General features: G+C 35.0%; 1 protein-coding gene across 4 annotated transcripts in view; it reads left to right on the top strand.

Annotated features, from left to right (window-relative positions):
• Positions 1-3,230: 3,230 nt before the first annotated feature.
• The window catches only part of Pi3K21B (phosphatidylinositol 3-kinase regulatory subunit alpha), a 30,686-nt gene continuing 11,938 nt past the window's right edge, over positions 3,231-21,978 (top strand). The window contains exons 1-6 of one of the 4 annotated variants that reach the window (XM_089177380.1): positions 3,231-4,248; positions 5,512-7,064; positions 10,934-11,068; positions 15,138-15,549; positions 16,191-16,289; positions 21,653-21,835. In XM_089177380.1, the coding sequence (XP_089033506.1) occupies positions 5,853-7,064; positions 10,934-11,068; positions 15,138-15,549; positions 16,191-16,289; positions 21,653-21,835 (2,041 nt within the window). In that variant the 5' untranslated portion in view covers positions 3,231-4,248; positions 5,512-5,852. Of the gene's footprint in view, positions 4,249-5,260; positions 7,065-10,933; positions 11,069-15,137; positions 15,550-16,190; positions 16,290-21,652; positions 21,836-21,978 lie in introns of those variants that run through there. The other 3 variants (XM_089177379.1, XM_015335205.2, XM_089177378.1) reach the window with 3 other exon arrangements.

Raw genomic sequence — 21,978 nt, 5'->3', positions numbered from 1 at the left:
ATACCTTCATTCCTACACGTGCCGAAGAATACGGCCAATTTTCTATAACCACACGCGCCGAATTTATGTATCTATGTTTTTACTTTGTTAACATTCTGACGACAAGCTTATAAACGAGCAGCCGTTTTCTTAGAAGATTAACAATATGATACAATACTGTGTATATCTCTGCAATCGAAATTCTCTGTTTTATTTCACCTATAAATAAATAAATATAGTAGAATTTATTTTGAAAATCCTACCAGACGATCGAATGTTTCTTTTAATTAAAAATCAATCATACTTCTTTTTTTTCTTAAAAATCGTTTAATTTTTAAATTATTCAATTTTACAAATTTTATTATATTAAGATGGAAGATTATTAAGGAACATTTATAGAATATATTTATTCATAAAAAATTACAATACCATATAATTCGAGAACGTTTTTTTCTTAGAGTTCCGATGGTAATGAAGAAAAAAAAGACGAAAAAGAAAGAAAAAAAGAAAGTTAAACAATGGCGATAGCGCAGGGCGACGCGTATGCGTACTAGCGGGATTGTGACCTTGAACAGGAAGCTCTCCCGGTAGTACGCATGCGTGCGACTAGATTCGATCATCCCACGTTCGCGGACCCTTTCTACGATCTCCCAACCCCGTTGCCGAGCAAACACGCTATACGTTGGAAAGTCGCTTTTCACTTTCACATCCCTTCCTTTAAGCCGACCCTTAAACGATCCACACGCCATTGAATTTCGTGGGTTAGAGAACTTCTTCCTCGACGATTTTGGCGTCCTCGTTGTTGACGTCATTGACGACTACGGTGATTACAAGGATAATAACTATGATAATGATGATAGTTATGATGATGATGACGACGGTGATGATGATGATGATAATGATGATAGTTATGATGATGATGGAGATGATGAGGATGATGAGGATGATGATGATGATGATGATGATGATGATGATGATAATGATAATGATGGTGATGATGATGATGACGTTGTGTGCGACGAGATACTAGACGGAAAGGGTGAAAAAGCAAGTTCTTCTGGAAGAGAGCACTTTACGATAAGAGTGAGAAGAGTAAAAAGCTCGATCGTAAAAGAGAGCTCACACCTGTGCTACTGCCGGTATATTAACGACTACCGTAGTATGGTATAATGCGTAGGAAAAGGACGGGAAGGAGGAAGACCGTGGTTGCGATTTTTCGCGTAGAAAATACTTCTTGAGACACACCGTTGGATGTCTCGTCTTTTTCATCATCATCATCATCTTCTTCTTCTTCTGCTTCTATTTTTTCTTCTCATCGTCCCTAAACGGTGCATTTAAAATCGGCCACTTAGCGTAAACGGCGATTGTGCATATTATATATAGTAATAGTACATCATATATAGGTACTTTTTCAAGTAAGAAGAGAGTACTTTTAGTCCATAAAATCGTCTTCCTTAAAGCTTCTTCTTCTCTTTCTCTTTGTTCGAACGCTCTCTTGGTTAGTAGTAGACGTCGACGAAAGATTAGTTTCCGATATTGCTTTCCTGACACACGTTGTTGACCAATCAAGGAGATATTTAGATTTTTGGTATGCTGTTTGAAATTTAATCTGTTGAATTTTCTTTTTTTTTATATGTATATATATAAATTTTGTAAATTTACTGCGGCGAGATCCATTGATATATCGATGGATCTTTTATCTATGGACCTTTGACACGAACGAAATCATTTTGAAGATTGAACTAATAATAAGTGATTAAATTTATCAGTATAATTAAAGTATTATACGGCAGACGTTTTAAGCTGTCTTCTCATTTACGTTCAAGTTTTTTATTACATATGTGCTCATACCAACGATCTCTCACGATTATTCGATAAATTTTTATGAAACAATTTTAATCTCGTTAAAATACTATATAATTTTGGTGATTATAATTTAATCACCAATTAATTAATAATACGCGCATATAACTCTATTATATATTACTATTTTTCGGCTGTTTTTACTCGAAGTTTCGATCTTCTCCTAGTGAAGAGATAGATAGTTCGGAGTTATATAAAGAAGATGAAAGAAAGAAAAAAAGAAGAAAAAAAAAGGAATAGGGTGAAGAGATAGGGTAGAAAAAGAAAGGTGGGGCACCGAGCCGAGACAAGACGGCCCTGAGGTTCGTAGCGTTAAAGGCTACGAAAAGGGCCGAGCATGAACGAAAAGGGGCGAAGCCGAGCGCCGACAATCGAGCAGGAGGTTCGGCTCGTCGGCGAGAGAGCCGTCACGACTGCCTCTGGCTCCGGTTATGGCTATTGACCGAACTTGACAGACCGGCCGGTCAGCTGTGCACTGTGCCGCTGTCGTTGTCGTCGTTGTCGTTGTCGTCGTTTTCGTTGTCGTTGTCGGCGTTGTTAACGTGAAAAACTGAGCTGGAAATATTCTATTGCATTAGAAGAAATTCACCTTCATCGGCATAATTTTCATTTTCCTACGAGGTGGGCCATCGCCACCACCACTATCTCGTTATAGCTTTTGTACAATTAAAACAACTGACCAGAAGTAGAAGAAAAAGTCGTATCAAGAGGAAGCTTTTAGGAAGAAGAGGATGTATGTAACTGTCAAACGAGAGGAGACTTCTGATCTAACTCGTACGATTGAACAAAAAAAAAACGATACGAGGAAGTAAAAGGATTCGAATGGGAGATAATTTTTCCCTGATCTTTTTAGCTTTTTTCTATTAAACAAAAAAAAAAAAAATAAAAAATAAAAAAAGAGAGAAAAAAAGAGAAACAGAGAGAGAAAGAAATAAAGGAAAAAAAGACATTCGTACCGTTGCTACGAGAATAGCTACAAAGCTTCATCGAAAGAGGTTTATAAAGACGACAAGAACGACGACTTCGAAGCGGCAGAGAAAAAAGAGATCGAGCGCAAGTATAGTAGAAAAAGAAAGAGGAAGAGAAAGAGAAAGAGAGAGAGAGAGAAAAGGAGAGATAGGCGATCGTCCGCGTCGCTGTTGCACATATGAGCAAGTAATAAAGTGTGTACAGAGCTCGCGCATGCAGGTGTGCGGTACAAAAAGTGCATTGCCCAGTGGACTTTTCCATCCGGTGGCTCACGAACTGTACGTTATTTCGCGCTTGAGTTTCGTCCACGAGACGAAAGAGAGAACACGACGAGGACGGTGACGAGGATAGTGACGAGGAGAGTTAGAGGGAGAGGAGGTGTGAGGAGGAGGTGTGAGGAGGAGGAGGAGGTGGAGAAGAAGGCGGAGGAGGAAGGAGAAAAGTAGGGAGATACTCGTTCGGTAACTATACTCCTCTCGCGCCGGAAGAAGAATCGTAGAGGTTCCGTGGGAAGAGGAGGAAGAAAGAAGAAAGAAGAGTAGTAGTAGTAATAGTAGTAATAGTAGTATTAGTCTAGTACTAGTAGGGATATGTCGTATTTCTCGTGTGGCCTCGTCGAAAATCGAAGAACCATGACGATACGATAGAATTGATGTGGATAGTCTCGATTTCGGCGGAATATTTTACGAAAAGACTAAGAAAAAAAAATTCAAAACTAGACTGTAATAAACATTTTTGTACGATTTATTATTTATTCTTACGCGTGGATTTTTTAAATACGTACGTAAAGGGAAGTAAGAAAAATAAAAAAAAAAGAATAAAAAAAAAACAGGAAAAAGTGAATGAGGTCGACAAAATTCTCATCTGGTGTGTGAATTCTACATTACCGACGTAGTATTTTAAATACGAGGGGTGAAGGAGGAGGTAATACGTCGGTCGGTAAAACAGTGTCACGTGCGGTGCCACGCAGTGGAGGAAGGATGGAAGACGGACAGAGGCTATTGAGGGAGCCGGTTGCAACCAACCAGTCGCGAATTCGCGCTTAACGTGATAACAGTTAGAGAGACTGTTTTCTTGCGCGTGATACTCTTAAAATTTTACACTGATTTTTAATTCTATAAAAACTCACGTAAGAAGGAACAGTTTAATCGTTTTTAACTTAATCACGCAAAAAATAGAACTGAAAGAAATAGAAAGTAAAAAAAAAAAGAACAAGTAGTAACGGAATAAGAATAAGAAGTTAAAAGAAGCTAAAAGAAGAGTGGATCGAAGGTCGTGTGCTACCAAGTCTCAAGTCGACGGAAGCGATTTATTCTCTCGTTGGCGACACGGAAGCACGTTTCATTTAAGGAATTCGTCCGCTAGTTCAACGTTAGCACGAAAAAGTTATATCTATCATTTGGAATACAAGAATACACGGAGTAACAGTGTACCTAGGTAAGAAAGAAAGCAAGAAAGAAAGAAAGAAAGAAAGAAAGAAAAATAGAAAAAAAGATAGAATCGTTGAAACTCTTTGGTTTTTGAAATAGAGTTCTGATTGATGATAGATCGATTTAGCGGTGGGGCGATCGTTCGTGTAGAGTAGCAGCGTATGAGATCGAGAGGAAGAGGAGAAGAAGCGCCCTCGTCTCGTAGAGAAGATTCGTGCTTATCGAAGAAGAGAAGAGAGCGGGGCAAGAGAGAGAGAGAGAGAGAGAAAGAGAAAAAAAAGAGAAATAGGAAATACGATAAGTGAGAGAGAAGAAAGAGAGTCCTTCGACGATTTTGAATCGCGTTCGATAAGCCAACCACGAGGATCACTCTTTCTCTCTCTCTTTCTCTGTCTCTCTCTGTCTCTCTATCTCTCTTTTTCTTTCTCGACCTACCTCTCTCCCACCCCATCTCGCTGTCTCTTTCCTCTCTTTCTTGGCACTACGAGTGTGGTGTACTCGTGGGACTACGTTGAAAATCGCTCGGTGTCGTTGCTTGACAGAACCGGTTTTGTTCGGCTCGGCAAATCTCGGCGTTTATACAAAGGTCGTGTGTGCTCACTCGTGAGAGAGCGGTAGGAGTGAGATTTATGGAAAACGAATTTACACGAGGTCACACCCACGGGAGCGGCTCTCTTTCGCTCGCTCTCTCTTCCTTCCTTCCTCCCTCTCTCTCTCTCTCTCTCTCCCTCCCTCCTTTTTTCTCTCTATCCATTTTATACATTGGCACGTCTATTTCCACTTCTCTTTATTAATAATAACAACGGCGCTAACGCAACGATCATGTTAAAAAGGCGCCACGCGTTCCCGAGTACGCGCCTTGCTAAGAGAATCGGTTGAGTCTGAACAACCGAAAGATAAAAGTAAAAGAAAGAAAGATAACGAGGACCCAGGTGTCCTTCGGAGCACGGAAGAGAAGGAGAGAGACAGAGAGAAAGAGAGCGAGAGAGAAAGAGAGAGAGAGAGAGAGAGAGAGAAGAGAGAGAATTAAAGAAAGAGAAAGAGATAATAAACTTTGAGAAAGGATCGACGAACTCTTTCTTCTTGCTTCAGCAGTGATACCTGGTTGGACGAATCCAAAGAAGGTTCATCTTAAATCGTTATGAGGCTGATGTGTTCCACGTTAAAACCGAAAAGATACGATTTTATTCTGCGAGAACGTTCAAGAGGAACTGGTGAAGTTAGCATCGATGGAAACGTCATATTCTCCAATGGACTCTTATACTTTCAGGGAGAAAATCAACGAAGATTGAGGAGCGAGAAAAGCAAAATGGTCGAATTCGAAGAAAGTGAAGCTGTCCTCTTGGAGTGGAAAGAACGGAGGGATTGCTCGTTGCTGCTTGCGATAGTGCTTTACGAAACCTAGTCCTTGCTACATTTTTCCATAGAGAGAAAGAGAGAAAGAGAGAAAGAGAGAGAGAGAGAGAGAGAGAGAGAGAGAGAGAGAGAGAAAGAGAGAGGAAGAGAGAAACAAGGAACTAAAAAAAAATCAAAGAAAATCAAACAAAAGGATAGTGGAAGAGAGTGTGTAAAAATATAGGAAAGTCTTGATGGTTTCGAGTGATTTTGGCGATGAAGCGAGCGACGAGCGCTACCGCGGCCTGCGCGTCGCAGGTACAACAACCGGTAGTCGCGCTTCAGGGGAAGATACACGATCTTCTCCTTAATCCATTGAATGCTCGTACGGAAGAAGAAGTTACGATATTGAAGGGTATTGGAGGTGTTAAATCGTTAGTTACAGCGTCATCGTCATCCATTACGGTGACGTCGAAGGATGAAGCGAAAGCTAAGTCGTCTGCCATGCCACGGCTGTTGGCTGTTGATTCGGACAATTATATGCTTAGGAAAGGTGCGGGGAGTACTAACGGAGTCTCCTCGTCTAACCCAACTACGATGACAGCTCCCACGACGACGACATCGACAACGTCATCGTCCATAGAAACCGTCGGTTGTTCTCGAGTAACGCGAGCTTTTCTAACGAACGCTCCTACAAGTGGCACCTATACCGATTTGCAAATGCACTCAATTCTTGGTTATAATAACAACGAGACGAGACAACAACAACAACAACAACAACAACAACAACAACAACAACAACAACAGCAGCAACAACAACAACAATCATTTGACTCAAGACTTAAAACAACAGGGGTGACTTGTGCTAACACAAATCAATTCACCCCGCAGAAGTGGTTCGCGAATCATTTACAAGCACAACAATCTCGTTGCTTGTTGAATAGTTCCAATAACGGCAACAACAAATTGGATTGTCAGCAACAGCAACAATTTTTGCGTGCATGTAACGACGATAAACGCGAGAACGATATTGAAGTTGATAACAAATCGAGTTTCCCGTGTTGTGCCCGAGTGTTTTCCTTTCATCGATATGTATGTAGGTGCATCGATGCTGGTGCTGTTAACTCGCGGCAACAACAGCAATTTCTTCAATCGAATAAAGAATCGTGGGAGATCGAGAGCACTGTTAACGTAGATTCGAATCGACTCGTGAACGATGCGATTGTTGGATCTAACTTGTCCACCGATAAAACTGCTCGCTTGTCAAAGGGCAAAAATGCGTGTAGTATCCTCGAGGCGCGGACATTCGCTGCCTCGAGGGTGCCACTTGGAAGATTGTCCGCATGTTGCTGCATGTGTGCTTCGCTCTGTCCTGTAGACTGCCGCGCGTGCTTCCACATCGTCTGTTCGGTCTACAGCGGACAGCACCTGTGCCAATGGAGTAACAAGGGTCACGCGCTACCCGGTCAAATTTTTTATGAGGACAAGGTCAGTATATCCTATTTTACCTAATATACTTTAATCCTTTTTAATCCTTATAGTGTCAGCGAGCAATATATAACTTTATCCTTTATAGGTTGGTACATTTAAATCCTATCACTTTAAATCTGACTTTTTATTATTGGTTTTTATTTTTTCATTCATGAATGTATCATAGAAAAATTATAATTTTTCAGTAAAATAATTTTAATACCAGAGAACAAATTTTTTTTGGTGATGGGCAAATTAACTTTCGTATTTATAAATTTTTGTTGGAAAAATAATTGTATTGTTTTGCTGATACTCAAAGGGTTAAAAATCTTATCGACCAATGCCTCTCAAACTCAATGCTCAAGAAAGCGTAATAATTCGAGCGCCTTACTGTTTTCGCAACAATTCGATTCGCACCATGGATAAAAATAAGAACTTCAAATTCATCTCTTTTCTATAGCATCTTTCTCTATCATTCTTATCAGCTGCCCATTGTTTCATGTTTTTTATTAGACATAACTGCGGATCGAAGGAAACGGTGTAATGTCTTACTTAAATTGTTCAGAGTCTAATAACTCTTGACAGCACTCTCACAAATGTAAGTCGATCGATCGTTCCTCGTTTGTGAACTTTTTGAAATTATTATTTTTTCAATTGTTTTCACCTATTACATTCGAAGATTAATTCAAGATTAATTCGTTAGATAGTTGATCAAATTTTTAGCAGAAATATCACGCGATAGATAATATAAATATTACAAGTAAATAAACTGTTAACTATTATAATGAATATTAGTTTTTTTTTCTTTTTTTTTCTTAATGAAAACAAATTCTTTCATCATATAGTATTAATTATATAGAATAATAAGGTGAATAAGTAGCACATATGTTCATATAGAAATTAAATGAATCTACAGACATAATAATGGATTGTTAACCCTTTGCACTCGAGACCGTTTCACAGCATTTTTGGTGAATTTCTCACCACCAACTTAAAATCATTTCACACAAAAATGAAAGGATAAAATTTGTATATTTTAATATTTAATGTATCTTTACATCTTTACGAAGATAATTTCTTAAACATTAGCTTTGTAATTTTGCTTTGTATGATATTTCATGTAATAACAATTGTCGGGCTTTTCGGGACAAGTATCACAATAGTATGTTGTTTAAAATCTTTTGCTGGGGTTATTTCTTTGAGAATAGACTTTGCAATTCTTCCTAACTCCTGTTAGAATGTTATGCAGCTTTCCATTTAGGCAGATGTTTTCGAAATTGGAGGTTGAAGTCGAAGCTCGAACACGTGTCTGATGAAAATCTCTAGTCAATTGGCGAAATAAAGATTTTCACATACCGCACGTGATTAAACGGCTGTTCTCTCTGTTGTTTAGTGATTTTATAAATTTCTCCGTGGTAAGACTTCCATAATAAGCAAAAGTATTACAGATATATCCATATTTGAATCTACCATTGTGTAAACTCTAATACCTCATTTAGTTGGTTTTTTTTTGGGTTTTAAGTAATAAAGGAAATTCGACCTTTGAATTTGACAGTGGACTCATCCACACAAATTACTTCTCCCAGTGTAAAATACTTCAAAAGTTTAGAATTTATATAGTCAAGAAAGCAGCTTACTATCTGTAAACGTGTTCTTGGACCTGCATCTTTTGTTTGGATTGTTTTTAGATGATGCATCCAAAAAATTTGGCTAAATCTGTCTCTGGTAAATTTGTTTGAATAAAAAGGAATGTAACTGATATCATTCCGTGACCAGTACTCTTGTAAATCGCATCGAATTTCCGCACCAAACAAAGTGGTGAACGAGAGTCACCTCTAGAGTTGTAGCGTTGAATGGTTTGGTGAACGAGACTCACTTCTCGAGTGCAAAGGGTTAAAATTGAAGCTGTGAAGAGAATGAGAGACAGAAAAAGGATAAAAGAATAACACGGAGAAAGAGAGAAAAATACAAAAAGGGAGAGAGAAAAAGGGATAGAAATTATCAGTGACAAGTGAATCGAGCGATTTACATTATTATGGGTCTATTTTAGTTAGTGACGAAAACCCATCTCAACGTTAGGCCCCCCTTGATTTCTAAGTCGACTTTAATACGCTCTCAGACACACAAGCGACATTTTGTTATTAGAGCGAAACCTGCTTGAGCCCGATGGCGTAACGACCTAAATCTATCTGGGTAAAAGCGAAGTGCCGAGGAAATAACGCCGACGCCTTTTTAATCGACTGTGATCACGAGTTTTGCGATATACAGGCTGTTGTATGTATTTATGTAAAATCAATTTCAAAGGATTAAATACTGATACAAATACAATGAAAGTCCTTAATACAAGATAGGATTATTATATCACTGTTTGAGGCATTCGAGCTTTGACAGATATGTGAAACGTCTTATAATATTTTTTCAAAGGAGATGCAATTTTATTTGACAAAATAATACGATTACAATTGAAAAATAAAATTTAGTATCATTTATTTATCATTTTTTTTTTTTTATAGTTAAGCCTTGAAATTGACTCTAAATGTTGAATGATATCCTATTTAAAATTATAATTAAATATGTAGGTGTACGTATTAATGTAAAATCGCACGAAGCGAATGAATTGGAAATACATTTGTAATAAACTTCGACGTAGAAGGTAAAAAAAGACGTTTTTGATGGTATCGAGTAATAAAATTTTATTTTGAGATAAATATTCTTTTCGTCTATATGTAAAAAAGAAACAAAAAATTAATAGATGTCGAAGAAACTTATGAAACGTTTCGATAAGAATCATGTTTAGTTTTGCAAATGAGAGAAAACAAAAAACGAACAGATTTTTTTTTTTTGGTCCAAATTTTGGTCTATGAATATATATATATATATATAGAGAACATTTCTTAATAATTATAATCGGTTTCTTTCTCCTTACGGAAACATGTAATAAAGTAAAGAATAATAAAGAGATGTACAAGTGATAGAAAAAGAAAAAGAAGAAGAAAAGAAGAAGAAGACGTTGAATGTGTTATCTCGTTGGTGTCGTCACGATTATACACTTAAGGTTATAAGTAAGAGAAGGTTGCGTTCTTTCTCTTTGTCTCTCTCTCTCTCTCTCTCTCTCTTCATTTCTTTTTTCTTTCTTTCTTTCTTTCAAGCGCTCATTTTTTAAGCATTCGATTAGTCGGTTTTTTTCAATATTTCGCTCGCACCATTGTGCACATACATTTATACAATATACATTATACACACACACATTAATAGAGTACAAGGCACGCACCCAGGTATATGAATATATGCACATATATGCTACTTATGTATATACGATGTCTTTCACGCCAAAGCTGCCACGGCAGCCTATACTTATCTAATCTGTCTTCGGTCGTGTGGTTAAAGTTACGAGCATGTTCTTCGTTCCGGTGCGGATGTGGTATACTCATCGCATTATCTTCGGAATCGAGGAATAAGTTCGCGAGCTTAAATGTCCATATTCAAAGTTTTGTGTAATTATGAATATGGAGGAGGAGGAGGAGGGGGAGTCGAATAACACGATTGAATTGACATCCGCGATACGATAACCTCCAGAATTTTCGCTTACATTATTTTACATACGTTTTACGTTGTATTCCTTACGTAGTTTATTTCGATATGGTTGGTGTGTGTCGCGATAGATTTTTATCATTATCGTTTTTTTTTTTAATTTTCATTTTTCAATTCAAAGCGTCTTTACGAATAGTGTTTGTTATATCATTTTTGTTTCTTCTCTTTCTCTCTCTTTCTCTCTTTCTCTCTTTTATACATTCGAATGCGACAACGAATCGGATTTTGATCGATCGCCATTGCAATTTATTAGCAATTCTGTTATTCAAGCCGAATTCTCTTATCTTTTTTTATAGCCCGTCAGTGAATGGACATCGTTAGACGTACTCGAGTGGATGTCAGCGTTAAATCTCTACAGCTATGCGGATATTTTTAAATCTAAAGATATCAAAGGCAGCGATCTACGGTATTTGGATCGAGACAAACTCATGGTAAGTCATATCAATGTTTTCTATGATAATATATTAACATATTTATATACCTACCTATATCGATATATTTATTTTAATCCGCATTGGATACTCGCAATGTTTATCAGCTTATTCGCGGTTTATACGCTCTCCATATACGCGTTTTTAACGACATGAGAAATACAGAAATGCACGTTAATGAAAGTTAAATGAATTACCTAGAAATATCAGCAAGAGTATGCGATTGGGGTCAGAGGGAAGGATAGGTAGGACAGGATAATAGAGTTGGGTAAGAAAAAGAAGGGTCGATCACAACGGTTTCGTAAAGATCATCGAAAATTCTTTGGTTTGTAGGGCAAAGACGATGACCTAGAAGCGAATACTATTATCTGGACGATGTTTTTCCTTGGCCCGTTGGCCTTGTAATTGCTATGGAACGCGTCTGACTTGGACCACACGTAGTAGGAGTATTTATCGATTCTTCCTTTTCTTCATTTGCTTTTATTGCCAATCGAGCGTGCCTTATCTTACCGTCTATTTCTTTTTTTTCTTTAATATTTATATTACTCGGTGGAATCCGTCCATCCATCAATAAGACCATTTTCTTTTACAGTTTATGCAAAAAAAAAAATGAAAATGTAATGAAAATAAATCGAAGGAGAAAAAAATTAATGATAATAATAATAATAATAATAATAATAATAATAATAATAATAATAATAATAATAATAATAATAACGACAAAGAAGAAAAAAAAAGTTACAACTCAGTATAACCACGTGACGTGGACGTAAATTAAAATCGAATGAATATTCCTAGATCGAGCTAGACGTTAGACAAGCTAGACACGCTTTACATAGAAAGCATATACATACATACGTATTCATCGCATCGGACCTTCTTCGACGTTCGTGCAACGATTCAACTTCAATATATATATATATAGTATACATTACGTACTTACGTACATACGCTCGTTCCTATCGTCGTCGTCGGCATTATCATAATCATAATGAGTCTCTCGCTTAGGTGGCTTCGAGGCTCACGCGGCCTTTCAGACTCCTCCGTATTGCGCGTGAAAAAAGATTTACTCTCGGCAGTTCTACTTCCACTACTTGGCCTATACTCGTCGTCGTCGTCGTCGTCGTCGTCTAATTAAGAGGAGGCAACTACTTATGGCAATTAAAGAAAGAAAGAATAGGAATTGAGTTGAAAATGAGAAGGGGGATTGTGAATTGGCAAATAGCGGAAAAGCAAGCTAAGTGGAAGAGACCGAGCTCAGAAGAAGGACTGAGAGAAGAAAAGCTAAGAACATTAATTAAAATGAATAAAGTAAACAGGGTAATAGGTATACTAATTAGTGTCGTATAGTTGAAATTTCATTGAAAACGTAAATTAGTGATAAAACGGCGATACCACCTATTGCTGCGTTCGTTGTGCGATCGAGCGTCTTATTGTGTAAAACACGCATGCGCTTTCTAATACGCGCACTCATGTCTCTTATGTTAGAAGAGTTGTCAGCAGGAATCGTAACTTCTTCAGATATATTAAAAGTACTCTATGCACTTTTCTTCATACTTGATTGATCTCGAGTCCCGATCCATCTGTTCTTTCCTTCGGTTCTTCCGTAAACAAAAAATTTCAAATAAAAAAAAGAAATATTGTATTTTGTTCGATTATTCTCGTATTGCATACCACGAAAGGATTTTATAAGAACAAAGATTAACAAGGACAAAATCTTGTTAACTTTTTTTTTTAGTTTGGTTCAGTCGCGTATAATATATGTATTACAATTCTACTCGATTCGTAAAACTCTCTTCTACTCGTGAAGGTTTTCCTTTCGGTCTATGTGAGACAACAACGGCGCTTTAGGCTTTCAGTGAATTTAAACGAATTCTAAAATCGATCGATTCGACCATCGTAAAGAGTTATCGGGTCGAATATAGGAGACTCTAAATCATCCGAGTAGTGTGTTATGTTTTTTAATATAATACTTGAAAAAATTCACCATGCGTTGTCTCACAAACGAATATAAAATATTCTTGACTTTAGCGTTCTCTCTTCTTCTTTATTCTTGACTCTTTCTTTTAAGTTTGAACTTTGTACGTAGACGTGCATACATACTAACTCTAATCTTTTTTATTCTTTCTCTATCTTTCTTTTTTTTTATTCTTTCTCTATTTCTCTCTTTTTTTTTGCTATAGATCAAACGTAAAATAAACTAACGCCAGCGTTAAATTTTATTGTTATGCTCTCTCGCGTGAATATGCGTAATATATCGATCCTTACTTCTGCCACGTCTAACTAATAATAGCGTTTGGCCCAATCTTCGTCCTAGCGCAGAAAGAGAGAGAGAGAGAGAGAGAGAGAGAGAGAGAGAGAGAGAGAAAGAGAGAGAGAAAGAAAGGAGAGGAAAAACAGGGAGAGCGAGAGAAAATTACGCGCTCAACCCGATGTATTTTAAAATTGTGCACGTGTACATCACAATTCGCGCTGATAATCGTTACATACTGTCTCGTATAAACGTGAACTCAAGTATTTTCGTGCGAACAAGAGCAAGAGAGAGAAGGTATGGGGCTGATTTCATAATTGAAATATAGACAACAAATTTAAATTTAAAAAAAACTTAGGTAAGAAATTTTTCATTATTTATTAATATTTAATATCGAACATTTTTAAATGTAATTAAAAGTAATCTTCGTATATTAATATATTAAGAAAACTATTTCCGATTCACAACAGTAATAATAAATATTCATGAATAACGTAAAAAAAACATCATTATTGGTAAAATACAAATTTACTAATAAGTTCTTCACAATGCTTTTCAGTTTCTTTCAATTACTTATGAAAAAGAGAGAGAGAGAGAGAGAGAAAGAGAGAGGAAAAAAAGAAGATTTTAAACGAAAGGGGTTGGTTTCTCGGTCACTCACGTTAACTTGGTACGTCGACTACTTGCTGCTTTTAAAAGAATATTTTTAATTCCATTTTGAGTACTTTCTGGATGGGCATGAGCAGTTCAAAGCCGTTAATTTAATCGGACGAGTGAGCGAGCGTACTCGAGTCTCTGTGAAATGCAGCAGGGTATTATGCTGCATTTCTCGTATATCTACGTGGTAACTGACACCTGTTGAATCGCCTTCGTAGGAGCAGCAACTGCGCTAATCGCTCGGGGAAGGAGATGTCAGTCGGGAGTTAGCGTAACGTAGCACATAAATTACGCTTTCTCATTTGACTTTTTTTATGAGCGCATCTCCCGCACCCGACTCTCTCACACCAGTTTAAAAACTTTGTCGTTTTAATGTCTCTCTCTCTCTCTCTTTCTAGCGTTCAATTCACCCTTTTCTTCTCCTCCAACACCTCCAACTCATTTTTTTTTCCTTTTCCGTCTCTACCTCTATTTCTCCAAACCCCCTTTTTTAGTTCTCCTACTTCTCTTTTACGAGACAGACGTCGTACATCCTTCCAATGTGTGGCTTCGGTTTTCAATGAATATTCGAGTAATATGTCAAACCGTGAACCATTCTTTTTTTATTTCTATACGCGTGTCCTTTTCTTTTTCATAATTTATAATACTCCGTAAATAGTTTGTTTTCTCTCGTTATTACTTTGAATATGAAAATATAGACTGTGTTATTCGATATAGTAGTAGTAGTAGTAGTACTATTACTATTATTTCGATGAAATAACATGATCATATTGACACGTAAGGGAGTAATATGTTACCAATCGAGGGTTGGTGTTCCCTTGGTTGAATTGGTTACTAAAATTATTTATCTCCATTATATTTTGCAAGGAAATTGAATATTTTGTAAAAACGAAAAAAATGAAGATAAGAATGCAGAGAGAAAAATGTTTGACAAGATTCTTCTTTCCTTTATTTTTTTCTATCAAATAAACAATTTGAAAGACGATTAAATTATATGGTAACCCTATATTTACCATATAATTTGTATATATATATAGTTATGTAAGAACATAGCGATAGTTCAATTATGTAATGAAATTAATCGTTCGAGCAGATGTTTTTGGATTCGAAATTGATCGGTTATTTAGCTGACTTTCTGATCTTCCGACTTGTTTATTACAGCATATGGGTATAAAAGATGAACTCGACCAGAAGATTCTTTTGGTGTGTATCGAGGAACTCTGCCAGACGTCAGCTCCCCTCTCGTTGCCTGGTAGCACGGACGCGAATACATCTTCCACGACAACGAGCCCGACGACATGCACGACGGCGAGTACGACGACAGCAACATTGTCTACAACAATAACAACAACAACTACAGCAGCAGCAGCAGCAGCAGTAGCACTGACATCAGCTGCAACCGGTAGTAGTAACGTCAATGCGAGCTGCGCTATTGGTGGACTCCTTCATCCAGCCAACAATACGACCAACGATAGTCATAATCTTGTCTTGCATAGCTTCAGTATTTTGCAAAAGTGTGACAAGTGTAGTAAATATCTCAGGGGTCTCTTGCATCAAGGTTTTCTTTGCCGAGGTAAAAACCTATCTTCTTCTTCTTTTTCTTTTTTACGTTTAGAGTTAGAATTTTCGATGAAAACGATTCTTAACATTGTTCTATTTAAATTACTTGTTATACAATGAAAGCTGTTATTATTATTATAATATAATTTATTCTAATATAATTATATAGGAAAATGAGAAGTCACATTTGTATTTGGATTTAATTATTCGTTACGCATATCATTTATCTTCATCTTATTCTAATCATGTACATATCGTGCTTAGTAATTAACATTCATTATTTATGAAGATTTACGTCAAATATTAATAGTCATTTTCTATCGAATGACTATTTTTACTTATATTGGCTTTCACGATGATCTTGAATTTTGCACAACGTGTATTTATATGTAGTACAAATGTATATGTGATTCTTATAAAAAGCATTTGATTAATTAATCTGTAAAAAGTTAAGGAATTTTTTTTTTTAAATCATTACTTTACATATTATTCACGAATACGGGAGCATTTGTAAGATAAAGGAGGAAGTTATTTATAATAATAGAGAACGTTCAATATTCATTTCATTTGATTAGAGTTAGAATTGTTTTTTTTATTTCATGCAAGTAGAAATAAAAATGGTATGTGTTTTTTTCTTTTTTCTTTTTTCGACAGATTGCGGCCTGGTAGCCCACAGAACGTGCTCGGCAATTGGTCTGCCTATAAGCTGCGTCCCCGCTGAGTCGAAAAACCGTAGCAATAGATACGCTTCCGGTGAGTTAAACTCTGAAACTTTTCGCTTACGCGCCAGACACGCGATTCCCTCGTCTATCGCCAAACACGAACAAATGAGCAAAAGTTCTCTTTTTTGCTTTCTTGTCAGTTCACTTCATCAAATGGGGGGTTATACGTGTTTATACGGAAATTATTGAAAAATTTTAAATATCGTTCTGCCGATTATCTGTGATATTGCGTCAGAAACGTGTTTAGTTAGCGCCTAAGTCGGTGCCCCGATAGGAGAGTTATGAAGTTTACGGCAAGGACACCTTTCTCAAGTACGTTACATCTCGTTATAAAAATGAGTATAAATTAGAGCCATATAGTGGTGGTGTATTGTTAGAATTTACAATGGCTTCCGATAGGTATCGGTTTATTGTCGTACATAGTGTATCTCACACCAATATTCGTTGTAATAATAACCTCGCCCCTTTAAATGCGTTCCTGCGAATACTATGAAACAAATATTAACGACTTCACAGAGGATATGTATACACTTACGTATGTAATGCATACATAAATATATATATATATATATATACATATATATTTATATTTATGTGAAATATATGTACATACACGTTAGATCTCGTAATTTTACTTTGTAATTTATTCACCGAACGACATATATCCATTAATGTAGCGACGATAGAAATCGCGCAGTTACACATTTATATACAAGTATACATATGCTATCTATGTACAGACGTACGCATGCATTCACTGCAAGTTCAACGTTATTCCGTAAAAAGAAAAAAAAAAAACAAAAGTAACGAATAAACTATTCTCGTCTTGGTAAATTTTTCCGTGAAAAGCTTACCGAACCACATACGCAAAACATCGAGAACAAGCAAATGATAGAGTAGCCGAGCCTGATCGTTAAACTCAACGAAGCAAGCACAATGATCTTGTTTGACGTTGTCATCCCTTGATCGTATACACGCGTAGAAATTACTGGCAATTTATATTCTTTAGAATTTAATGACATATAGATAAATATGTAAATGTCTGCATGTTTAAAACAGGTACTTCGAATGAGTGTATTTGTATGTGTTTAAAGTATTGAAATTATATTTAAATATTGAGTTTAACTCGTAAAGAAAAATGAGAATAATTTAAAAATTTTCCTGCTTTTTAATAAGAAAACGTTACTATTTAATTTTTAATTACTTTTGTTTTTTAATAATATACAAAAAAAAGTTCTATAGAAGCTCCTGAGGGAGCTAAATCTGAAAGCAAATTTTGTTGTAGTCGTAAAACTTCTTGTATAGCTTCTTGCATTATTATTCTGTTGATAAAATTATCATTTATTTTTTTTCTATTTTTATAAATCAGGCCTATTATTCAGAATTGTTTAATTTAATTGATGTAGAAGATTATTATATTCTCTAGTAATTGTATGACCTTTAGGATAATAGTCAATCTGCAGTATTTTTTTAGCATTTCATAAAAATTGAAGTCATAATTATTATTATTTTATCGGATAAAATTGCTTTTGCCATATCCGGTAGGAAAGAATCGTTATATTCCCATTGGTTTAATTTTTTTTTTGAATTTTGAAGCTTTATAGTGAGTTTAAATAAAAGTCATTAATATTTTTCTTCAAACGAATTATAAACTGTGCATTCGATTGTGTTTTTAATTTTCAATTAACAACTGCGAAAGTATTCAGTTTCCTGCAAACAGTGATTAAATTATGTTTCTTCAAATGCATTTTTCTAATAAACTACACGACAGATTAATTTCAAACTTCAAAATTATCTTTATAGATAAAATGTCACTTAAGTATGTATCAATAAGATTTAAACATTATTATCATTATCATCATCTATAGATAAGATTGCGAACTTTTGAATTATCTTCATAATAATAATGAAATAATAAGTATAAGAGAAGTATTCATAATGCAATACTCGCTTTTCTCGAATTTGTATAATGAATAATAACGATAATTAATGATAATTTATACGACGATCAATAGACACTTTCTTTTCGTTTGCAACGAATGGTATGATATATCAAAAGTGTCTATTTTTAGAAAAAAAATGGAATTCATTGTGCGTTACTCATTCGCCATGAAAAAAATTTACAATTCATTATTAACTTAATTTCAACATTATTAATTTAACATAAAATTATGCGGTAGAGAAATGTAGAAAAAAGGAAAAAAAGTAGAATCATTGAGAACGTGTTTACTGGTTTTTTTATTTTTATTTTTTTTTCGTTTTCTTTTTCTTTCTTTACTTTATTCGATTACCATCATTCGCTTGCTTCGTTTATTACATTTGAAACTAAAGTATGTATATATACGAAGCTTGGATGACTTATGATTGGTCTGTCGTCGAACGATGCGATTTTCAGGCGCAGCTTCCAGATATTCGTGACTAAGTGCAATTAAAAAATGAAATTATCGCTAGCTTGCTCGTTATATCCGAGGTAATGCTGACCATCTATCTATCTATACATACATATTCATATAAACAAGTATACGTATACATTTATATGTAGACACACCTCATACATACATGCACGTATTTATATATATATATATATATATACATGTATATATACATGTATATATATACATATATACACATGTATATATATATATATATATATATATTAATGTATATATATATATATATATATATATATATATTAATGTATATATATATATATATATATACATTAATATATATACGTACACACGGATACATCGAAAACTTAAAATTATTCAGCAGTCGTTTTATTCTACTCGCACGAGCATCAGTCATTCGCATAGCACGCGCGTGCGATCGTTTACGACAAAATCGGTGGTAGACTCGATAGGCATTCGTGACGAATACCGAATTTCCGTGTTGACCTCTATCTGACATGCCTTCCTTCTTTAACTTCACATTCATATTGTCTTGTTCGCATAGCATGTTCCTCGATTTTAACCTTTTCTTCTTTTTTCTTCGTTATCTTTCTCTCTTTCTCTTTTCTGTTTCTCTTTTGCTCTCTTTTGTGCCAGATGAAGTATAAGAAGAAGAAGAAGATATGCTTCTCGTATGGAAACAAGCTGTCTCGATATATCGTACTCGTAAAAATAATGTTCACTCCCTCTTCTCATCCCTTCCTTTTCACCCTCTATATTTTTTCATCATTATTATCTCTCTCTCTCTCTTTCTCTCTTTTCCTCTCCTTAAACTTCGTTTCTTTCTCGTTTTATTCAACTTTTGCATAATGCAGGCACGCATACACGCCTTTGATTGTACAAGTGGTATATATGATGTCAATGACAAGTTTGTTGATGTCGTTGCAATCCGTTTGAAAATATGAACACCTTTTTGTTTAAATATAATATTTTTATGCGAAAATAAAAAGTTGCAAAATGAGGAAGAAAAAAAGGAGAAGAAGAAGAAAATAGTAATAATAAAAAAGAAAATAAAACAATTATATAGGGTAATAAACAATCGAGCAGTCTGGACAGATATTAGCCTAGTCTCTGTAGCAATTGCGTTTACGTCACAGGCTTGATATGAGAAAAAAATACTATTCGCGAGACGTCGACCTCTTTCGACTACATTTTTCACATTTTTTTCTATGCATATACGTAAGACCGATTTTTAATTAATTTTGCCTTTTTTTTTTTTTTTGGTTTTGTTTAAAGAGATATTCGTTCTACCTCTGATCCATTTTTTATAAAAAGGAATGAAACTATTGGCTTCCACAAAAATGTTGAATTTAAATGCCTTTAATAAATAGATGAAACAATAGTCTAGGCATTTATTTTCTTTTCAAATAAGTAATTCGTATAATTTGTTGATTTAATGGTATTTGAAATCACATAAGGCTATTTAAAAATAACAGAGATGGGAAGAACAAAATATTGGAAAAGTTATTGTATAAAATAATCCCATTTTGCGTACGAATATTATCTTAAGTGCAACAATTAATAAATATTTATTTAAACAAGATATATTAAGATCGAACGAATTCTTGAATTAAAAATATTTACAAAGACGAATGTTTAAAATGGTGATACTGTTTCAATTAATGTTTTGGATACTTCTCTTGAATTATTTGAGAGAATGAATGCATGATTTGCAAGAGAAAGGGAAAATTACGAATTTTTTTAAAAAGAGTGTTCGGTAAGAAAGAAAGAAAGTGATTTCCTAATATTCGTAGATAAATTGTTCAGAAATATGTAAACAAATGTACGCGTGCTTGGTTCTATGCATAAAGAAACCGCATTTCACATAACTAAAGAAAGATATTTCAATAATAGGTGGCAGACAATAGGTAACCCTTGGGTTGTTTCGTCTAAGAGCCTAGTTGCTGTGTTTATTTATTGTCCGTTCGACAGATTCCAGAAGCTATGGGCTCGGTTAAAGATCCCAAAACACGAACAATAGGCACAATGTGCTTTTGATCCTATTGCATGTCCTAAAGAAAAGTTCAACGCATTATTAGATTCAAATGCTTAGTATAGTAATATAATAAATCCCTAGTAAAGGATAGTATTACGTAGCACAAGGGACTAGCACAGGTGTGCTTCAACAATGACGATACATCCTAACAAACGTTTCTATTTTGTTGAGACTTAATTTAAATTGATTCATTTAATCTGTTATTTTGTGTCATCAATCGAAATGTCTCATTTAAGAAATCGAATAAAAAAAATATTATGAAGCTGAAGAAATAGTTCATTAATTTTTTATTAGCACCTATTTTTATAAATTTGATTCGATCTTTGTTGCGTTTGATTTTCTGTGTTTCTCTCGTCAGACTTGTAAAGAAAGATGAATCTCTTGTTGATTTGTTTTCAGATCGATATAGTCAAAGAAAGAAAAAAAGAAAGAAAGGAGGAGAAAAACGTTTCTCTGTGTATTGGTAGTGTCCTATTTGGAGATCCGCTTTCCTCGTTTTTCTATCGTTATTAGATTACGAACATTCGATGATTTTTTTTAGCTTCTCCCATGCTCCTATAAGTTTCTAATCGTTATAACGGTATAACGGGGATTCAACATATTACATAGTCTTAACTGCTCGTTCTTACTTCGAAGTATTCTTATCTCATCGTTAGCCTTTCTATAGGAAATTAGCAATTTACGTTTATGAAAGCTGGCAATCGTGTAAATTTATTTTTCGTGGTTCAACGACGAGCGAGCAAAGAAATGAACCTATATAATGAGCTTTTTTTGTTGCTATTAATGTAATTATAGGATAGAGAAACGAATGTAGTTAGTTAAATTAAAACTTATGACACATATGTATATTATGTTATAGATAGTAGTGATATATTGCTATTCATTTTGACTTTTCTTATATACATCTGTATAAAATGAAAATGATATATTTTTTATTTGTTCATTTAGTATTCGGCCTTGCCCTGTGTTTACAATTCGAAACATCTTCGCGTTCTGCTCCGATCTTGGTGGAAAGATGTACACGTTTTCTCGAAGAAAGAGCATATGCGGATACGACTCTAGATCTCTACAAAGTTTATTGCAGTAAACCTAACGAGCAAACCCTTGAGTTACGACAAAACTTGGACGAAGGTAAGACGTTGAATGAATCACTCATGAATTTAAATGAGTCACTCATTTTCTAAATCGATTAACATTACAAAACAAAAAGTAGAGAGAATTGATTATATAATCCACATTGTTGTGTCGTTTATTATTGAATAGTTATAAAACTA

This window comes from Polistes dominula, unplaced genomic scaffold (genome assembly GCF_049000335.1).
Source record: "Polistes dominula isolate Pdom_NZ unplaced genomic scaffold, Pdom_raw_medaka contig_20, whole genome shotgun sequence".
Lineage (NCBI taxonomy): Eukaryota > Metazoa > Arthropoda > Insecta > Hymenoptera > Vespidae > Polistes > Polistes dominula.
This window is presented reverse-complemented; position numbering and strand designations above follow the sequence as displayed.